General features: G+C 37.2%; 1 protein-coding gene across 1 annotated transcript in view; it reads right to left on the bottom strand.

Moving 5' to 3' along the window:
• Positions 1–7,972, bottom strand: part of LOC311034811 (uncharacterized protein) — an 18,901-nt gene extending 10,929 nt beyond the window's left edge. Inside the window, exons 1-8 of the mRNA XM_084042825.1 lie at positions 7,846–7,972; positions 5,863–6,397; positions 4,539–4,711; positions 4,236–4,456; positions 3,323–3,467; positions 2,707–2,816; positions 1,203–1,855; positions 229–347 (exon numbers count right to left, since the gene is read on the bottom strand). Coding sequence (XP_083898951.1) covers positions 229–347; positions 1,203–1,855; positions 2,707–2,816; positions 3,323–3,467; positions 4,236–4,456; positions 4,539–4,711; positions 5,863–6,379 — 1,938 coding nt within the window. The 5' untranslated portion in view covers positions 6,380–6,397; positions 7,846–7,972. The remainder of the gene's footprint in view (positions 1–228; positions 348–1,202; positions 1,856–2,706; positions 2,817–3,322; positions 3,468–4,235; positions 4,457–4,538; positions 4,712–5,862; positions 6,398–7,845) is intronic.
• Positions 7,973–8,628: the final 656 nt, after the last annotated feature.

An 8,628-nucleotide genomic window follows, 5' to 3' on the forward strand; every position in this document is an offset into this window, starting at 1 on the left:
TAGCAGCAATTGAACAGCAGAGTTTAGGAGGGAGCCGTATTTAAACGGACTGCCTTGCTGAGGGAATGAGGTGTGATTGGTGTGTAGGAAAGCGTAGCTGATTGAAAGCAATTGGCAGACAGACAGCTGATTACAGCTGAGCGTATGAGACTTCCGTGCCCTGCATGAACTAACGCTATGCTTAATTTTTCATTAATTAAATTGTTCTCATGCAGAAAAACAACAAACCTGGATGTCAGCACTTCTTTCTTCATCACCATCGTCTTCAATGGTCTCCTTCGCCCTCCAGCATGGTGTTCCTGCACTGCTTATTCCAAAATCGGCCAATCTGGCCTTCCTTGTAACATCTGCAGGGTAAATTTGGTAGATAAAAAAAAACATATTTTAAATTACTAAAATACATTAGGTGCTTGTTTTATTTTTCTTCTTGGAACAGACCAGTGTAAATATGTAGATGACTATGGCCCAGTCGTAGAGGTCCAGGTACCCTGCACCCTCCTACAGACACTGAATGTGCACTTGGGTCAATCAAAGATTTTCTATCTGGCGGACATATTTTATTTTCTGTCCATAAGTGCATTTTACACAAAAGGTGTGTTTCTGAGATGTGTCCCACCACGGAGAACAGTCTTTCAACATTATAAAACTGTCTTTGCTTCTTCGCTGGTGGAAACAGTTTAGCTCTGTCGAGCTGCAATCCGATGACATAGAGGGAAGTGTTTCCCTTCTGTAAAATAGTAGATCTACAAGCTCACAATGTGTCGCAGCGCGGCGTGAGCTTGTAGATCTGCCATCTTGGTTTGATTATTATTTCCACATCGATCTCAAACATGTACTAACTCATATCCATTTGAGGACTAATCATAGTATTTTGGGACAGTTATAACATTCACTGCACAACATTTCATGACAAATATTGTATTTTTGACTCCACTACATTTCTAGGAAGAGAAAAGGTGCATTATGAATGAACCACTTAAGCCTGCATACTGTTAAATGATAGTGGATTTTAGATATGTGTTTTAGGTTATTAGATTTTTAGATAGACAACTGCACATTTTAGATTCTGAACTTTTGATTTATGAAGTTCTATAGTGTAATCAGCAAGAAAAATAATTCAGTGTTTTTAATGTCACCTGTCTTTTTAAACCTGTGATCATGATAAATATTAAATAAACATAAACATTAAACATAAGACTTACCAATCAAGACATTCTGGGGCTTGATATCCTGGTGGAGAATTGGAGGATTCTGATGATGGAGTATCTTTAAGCTGGTGAGAACTTGTTGTGCAATCGCCCGTTCAGAAAGACGGCCTCCAGGAAATTCAATTTCTTTCTTGATGTATTCTTTGATATATTCTTCCAGCGTGTATTCCCATAACTGAAGCACAAGGTATCCAAAGTTCCCATCCTCTACAAAGTCCATAAATCGTACAATGGAAGGATCATCAAGCTCTGGAAGACGTAAAAAGTTTTTCTCATTCTTCAGCACTTCATAGTTTTCTGGAGTCATTCTCTTCACTGCAACTTCAGTGCCGTCATCTCTTAACCCCAAGTAGACCTGAGTTCCATCACTTCCCTTTGCTATGTGGAATTCACGACCTTTCCCCATCACAACATTCCCAACTTTGACAACTTTGTCATCCTCATGAGTGTTCGCAAGCTTCTCTAACAGTTGACTCCACCTTTTACTGATTCTGTTCCATTCTCTTTGTGTGATTATTTTTGTGGCCATGAACATATTTTTCAGGGTGACTCGTGTGTTCCAGCCTTGGTCTTGGGCAAACAGGTAGACACAGTGAAACAGACCAGGAAACATCTCCATCAGGTCAATGCCAGCAGCAGCTTCAGCACTGTAAACACACAAAGCAGTGATCACTGAACACTAAATGTTATGATGAACACACTGACATCTATCTAACTGCTGCTTTATAAAGTACTGAACACACAAATATAAAGAAATGTATAACACAAAATGTGTGTATTATCTTTGTGGCTGTGTGGCTGTGTGAAGTTATCAGTTCCCATCACATTATTCGCCTCTTACTGCGAGGTGATGTGAGCTTGTAGATCAGCTATTTTCACAATATTTGCCTCTTTCTTATGTAATATTTGACAATTTGGCCAATTTGGTATTAAAAAGGTCTTAAAGGAGTAGTACACCCAAAAAAATGACTTATTTTCTGTCAATTGCACACCCCATGAAGCCTTGAATTCATGGATTTATTTTTGTATTTGTGGCATTCCTAAACCAATAATTTGATTCCCGTCTCCTACCGGCTAATGTATCCGGTAGGAGACACAAAGTAGATTATTTGTGTCTCCCGGATACACACCCGGTCATCAAATTATTGGCTCAGGAATGCCACAAAAACAAAAATAAATCCATGAATTCAAGGCTTCATGGGGTGTGCAATTGATAGAAATTAAGTAATTTATTGGGTGAACTCCTCCTTTAAAAGTCTTTAAATTGTATTTTTATACATGTGCAGCCTACCGATCATTACCACCAAGTTCTATGAACATTTAAATATATTTTTTTAATCTTTTGTTGATTGTGACCTTGACCAAGTTCTAACAAACATCCTACCCCACTTTAGACTACACACCCAGGGAAATTATTACACATTAGAACACATACTATTTGTACTTATAAATTAATGGGAGCGACTACACTGTTATTTTGTAATCAAATTCAACTTACTGGTGTGCATGGAGATTGCGTATGAAGCGCAGCAATCCAAATGGTTCATTCTCAGAGTATCCTGTCTTCCCTCTCCTTTTCTCCATCTCCTGGAACACCTTGGGTGGCAACTGGAAAAACACACACCTTAAATATTACATGAACTAGACCCCCAAACTGGGTTTCGGGATCCCCAGGGGGGTCCTGAGTTAAAATATGTTTTTTTTGGGGGGTCCCCAGTTCAAATATGATTTTGGTGGGTCCCCAGTTCAAATATGATTTTTTGGGGGGGTCTCCATTTCAAATAAGATTTTTTTGGGGGTCCCCAGTTAAAATATGATTTTTTTGGGGGGTCTCCAGTTCAAATATGATTTTTTTGGGGGGTCCCCAGTTCAAATATGATTTTTTTGGGGGGTCTCCAGTTCAAATAAGATTTTTTGGGGGGTCCCCAGTTCAAATATGATTATTTTGGGGGGTCCCCAGTTCGAATATGATTTTTTGGGGGGTCCCCAGTTCAAATATGATTATTTTGGGGGGTCCACAGTTCAAATATTATTATTTTGGGGGTCGTGGCCTGAAAGGTTGACTAGTCTAATAGACATAAAGACATGTTAACCTCTAAAGATGCTTTAGTTACCGTGCGTTTCATTTTGTCTTTCCATCCATCAAACAGTCTCTCAGCACGCTGGAGCAATCCTGACATGAGGTTCTGGTGGTCTGGGTTTCTGTTGTACTTCTCTACTTCTTCTTCATTTCCAACCAGTTTCAGGAAATCTACTCTCCTGGAAGATTTTACAAAACAAAAATAATTTACTGAAACCATCACTCTTAAAACATGTTGGACATGTTGGTAGAAAAGTTACTATTAGATCAAACTGTTAACTACTTTAAACCTGGAATATATTTGTTGACAATTTCATTACAAATGAATAAAAAGAAAGAAAATAAGATAGATAGCAAAAATAGCAGATCTACAAGCTCACGAAATGTGATGCAACAGGTTGAGAGCATGGAATCAGGTAATTACACTACTTTTGAAAATAGGGCTTAAAATGGTATTTCACTTTAAAACACGTTTAAACCCCTAGGGGGATCTCAGAGTTACTACAAGGGGGGGGCGCCAATTAAAAAAGACTCATTAAAACACACGTCTCTGCTTCTAGTGACTGATATTGTCCTTCTAATGAATGTTAGACTCATTAAAACACACGTCTGTGCTTCTGGTGACTGATATTGTCCTTCTAATGAATGTTAGACTCATTAAAACACACGTCTCTGCTTCTGGTGACTGATATTGTCCTTCTAATGAATGTTAGACTCATTAAAACACACGTCTCTGCTTCTAGTGACTGATATTAGCCTTCTAATGAATAATGAGACCATCTTTCAATTTATCTTTATGAAAAATGTTTTTTAAATTGAAAAATAAGTAATGTCTTAGAAGGACAATATCAGTCACTAGAAGCAGGAATAAATAACATTGAGATGTCAGTGAGTGTATAATAAAATACTATGTGTACAATGGAAAATATTTTTACTGTTTGTCATACTTTTCATTTCCCCAGAAGTAGGGATGATCCAAGCATTCCTGCACTGTAGGTCTGTTCTTTGGTTCTTTATTGATCATCTTCTCGATGAGATCCTTGGCAACCACATCCTGAACCTGGTCCAGGTTGTACTTTCCATCCAGAATGTTGACTTCACACCGAGGGCCTTTGCCAAACGGATGGTGTCCTCCAGACAGGATGTAATATAACAACATCCCAGCCACCTTTAGAATGAACATGAACATTTAGTGACAGTATGTGTTGTTTTCATTAATTCAATTGTTCTCATGCAAAATAAGAACAAACCTGGATGTCAGCACTTCTTTTATACGGAACATGTTCATCACCATCGTCTTCATTAATGGTCTCCTTCGCCTTCCAGCATTTTGTTCCTGCACTGCTTGTCATATATGTTGTTTGTTCTCTGGGCAGCCGTCTGCTTATTCCAAAATCAGCCAATCTGGCCTTCCTTGTAACATCTGCAGGGTAAATTTGGTAGATATATTAATAAAAAAGATTTTTAAATGACTAAAATACATTGTTGTTTTATTTTTCTTCTAGGAACAGACCAGTGTAAATACATGGATGATATGACTATGGCCCAGTCGTAGAGGTCCAGGTACCCTGCACCCTCCTACAGACACTGAATGTGCACTTGAGTGAATCAAAGATGTTCCGTCTGGAGGACATATTTTATTTTCTGGCCAAGTGTATTTTACACAAAAGGTTCTGAGACGTGTCCCACTGCGGAGAACAGTCTTTCAACATTATAAAACTGTCTTTTATTTGCTGAGTAGCACATTGTTTTCTTTATTTTTACTACAGTTTAGACCTCCTCACTAGAGGACGTTTCTGTCTATAGAATAACACTGCTCCTGGTATAGCGGACCAGAGCTAGGTACATTCCTTATTCGCTGGTGATTGGCTGAGATAGAGGGAAGTGCATTCCTTCCGTAAATAGCTTGTTTACAAGCTCACAACGTGTTATGCTGCTTGTAGATCGGCTATTTTGGTTTGATTATTATTTTGATCTCAAACTTTTACTAAAGTAACTTACATTTGAGGACTAGTCAGAGTATTTGGGGACATTTATAACTTTCACTCCACTACATTTCATGACAAATATTGTACTTTTGACTCACTACATTTCTGGGAAAAAGTGCATTATGAATAAACCACTTAAGCCTGCAAACTGTTAAATGATAGTGGATTTTAGATTTGTGTTTTAGATTATTAGATTTTTAGATAGACAACTGCACATTTTTTATCCTGAACTTTTGATTTATAAAGAAAAGATAAAGATAATATAATATAATAATAATATTCTATATTTTAATTACCAAATTAATTCAGGGTAACCCTTTACTTACAGGTTACGTCTATAATGCATTATAATGCACTTATAAGGCATTATAACACTTATAACACTTTTATAGATGTTTATAATTATGCATAACAACTTATAACAAGTGCCTTATAAGTGCATTATAATGCATTATAAATGTAATGCATTATAGACACAGCCTTTAAGTAAAGTGTTACCTAATTCAGTGTTTTTAATGCCACCTGTCTTTTTAAACCTGTGATCATGATGAAAGCTAAATAAACAAACATTAAACATAAAACTTACCAATCAAGACATTCTGGGGCTTGATATCGCGGTGGAGAATTCGAGGATTCTGATGGAGTATCTTTAAGCCAGTGAGAACTTGTTCTGCAATCACCTTTTCACAAAGACGGCCTCCAGGAAATTCACTTCCTAACTTAATGTATTCTTCCAGTGTGTATTCACATAACTGAAGAGCAAGGTATCCAAAGTTCTCATCCTCTACAAAGTCCACACATCGTACAATCGAATGATGATCAAGCTCTGGAAGTCGTAAAAAGTCTTGCTCATTCTTCAGCACTTCATAGTTTTTTGTAGTCATTCTCTTCACTGCAACTTCAGTGCCGTCATCTCTTAACCCCAAGAAGACCTGAGTTCCATCACTTCCACGTGCTATGTGGAATTCAGCACCTTTCCCCATCACAACACTCCCAACTTTGACAACTTTGTCATCCTCATGAGTGTTCGCAAGCTTCTCTAACTGTTGACTCCACCTTTTACTGATTCTGTTCCATTCTCGTGGTTGTTTTGATGGATCCATTTCTTTGCTTCAGAATAGCTGTGAGGAGACAAAATTGTGAGTTCAATACATCTGCTCACACAGTGTGTATATAACACACACACACACACACACACACACACACACACACACACACACACACACACACACACACACACACACACACACACACACACACACACACACACACAATACATATAACATATCTACAATAAAAGGCTGTCGGTAACCGGAAGAGTGTTAGTGTAGCTCAGTTGGTAACACTTTAGAATAACTATTCGTTATAAGTAGTTCATAGATCATTCATAAACTGTTAGTTAATGAGTTATTAATGACTTGTTAAGCATTTGTTAATAGTTAGTTAAGGATTAATAACAATGCCTTATAACTACTTAATAGATCATTTATGAACCAGTAGTTAATGAGTTATTAATGTATTGTTAAATGTGTGTTGTAACCATGCCTTATAGTTAATAGATTACTAAAACTATTAGTTAATGAGTTATCAATTACTTGTTAAATATGTTTTAATAGTATGTTAACGATCTATATATGCCTTATAGATAGCCAATAGATCACTCACAGAGTATTAGTTAACTGACGTATTAACTGTATGCTGATTATTTATAATTATGTTTTATAAATGCCTTATAACTAGTTAAGATATCATTTATAATTATAAACCATTAGTTAATGAGTTACTAATGTCTTGTTAACAGTTAGTTAAGGAGTTATAACTATCCCCTATAGATGATTTATAGATTACTTACAAACTATTAGTTAATGACTTGTTAAATATTTACTACCTGTATGCTAATGATGTATAACTATACCTTATATATGTTCAAAGGATTATGTACAAGCTATTAGTAAATCACTTGCTAATGGCTAGTTAAGTACTGTATTTGTTAATGATTAATATATGTTATTGGGTAGTTATTCTAAAGTTGCAACTACTCCTCATTCCCAAAAAATAGCCGATCTACAAGCTCTCAACACCTCGCAATTGCGAGGCGGGGAATTGAACCAGGAACCCTTTCCTACCTGCCGTACTGAGTTACAGTTTTGTAACTTCAAACTCCATTTTAACCATGTTAGATTCATCAGAAACACCCGTCCTTGGTTCTGGTGACTGACATTGTCCTTCTAATACGTGAGGAGCAGGTGTTCTTTTAATAACTTATTTCATTTATGTTTAATATTTTTTGGGGAAAATGAAAAAGTTATAATACAAAAAAAAAATCAATAAAATAAATGGAAAAGGAATCGAAAAAACACCAGAACGGGTGTTTTTGATGAATCTAACATGGTGAAAAAGGAGTTTGAGGTTATAATGGGTTTGTATAGGAAGGGATAAAATGAATATCAAACTGTCTGGGGGGCTGACAAAAGCCTGAGTAGACCATAAAATGACCCATTTAAAAAGAAAAGTGAAATATCCCTTTAAAGACGTTTTTAAAGTACTTTTAAAGTAGTGTAAAACTCACCTGCTAGCTTTAGGAGTGTGTGGGTCAGTGAGGAGAGGTGGAGAGGAGAGGAGACTCAGCGAGGAGACGCAGAGAAGGAGGTGAAAATGACTCTCTGACATGAACCAGGAAACACTACCGCTTGTTTTATAGTGCAGGATACACCCAGCCTACACACACACACACACACACACACACACACACACACACACACACACACACACACACACACACACACACACACACACACACACACACACACACACACACACACACACACACACACACACACACACACACAGAGTCTTAGCTGCTGACTGGCGCTTTGACCTTTTAAGGTAAAGACAGAGAGACAGATAAATGACTGTCTGTCTCTCCTACACTGTCTGTCTCTCAGCTGTCCTACAGGAATCTATCTACAATTGATCTACAAACTCACAATACGTCTCGATATGACGCATTGTGAGCTTGTAGATCTGCTGTTATACATTTGAAAACGTTGAAATGGGACATATTCTGCATAATGAGTACTTTCTACTTTTGTTACTTTAAGTACATTTTGATGCCAGTAATTTTGTACTTTTACTCAAGTACATTTTGAATTCCAGACTATTACTTGTAACAGAGTATTTCTATATTGCAGTATTCATGCTGTCTCTTTATCTTATTTCTTCCACCACTGCTGAGAGCTAGAAATGTACCTGTGACCTCCGGGACCTCTGGAGTTCTAGACGGGCTCAGCTATGGCCGCCCCAAAATGCTTGGAAGTGGGATCAACCTGCAAACAAAGTGAAAGGTCAAATG

This window comes from Gymnoscopelus microlampas, assembly GCF_963454915.1.
Source record: "Gymnoscopelus microlampas genome assembly, chromosome: 19".
NCBI lineage: Eukaryota > Metazoa > Chordata > Actinopteri > Myctophiformes > Myctophidae > Gymnoscopelus > Gymnoscopelus microlampas.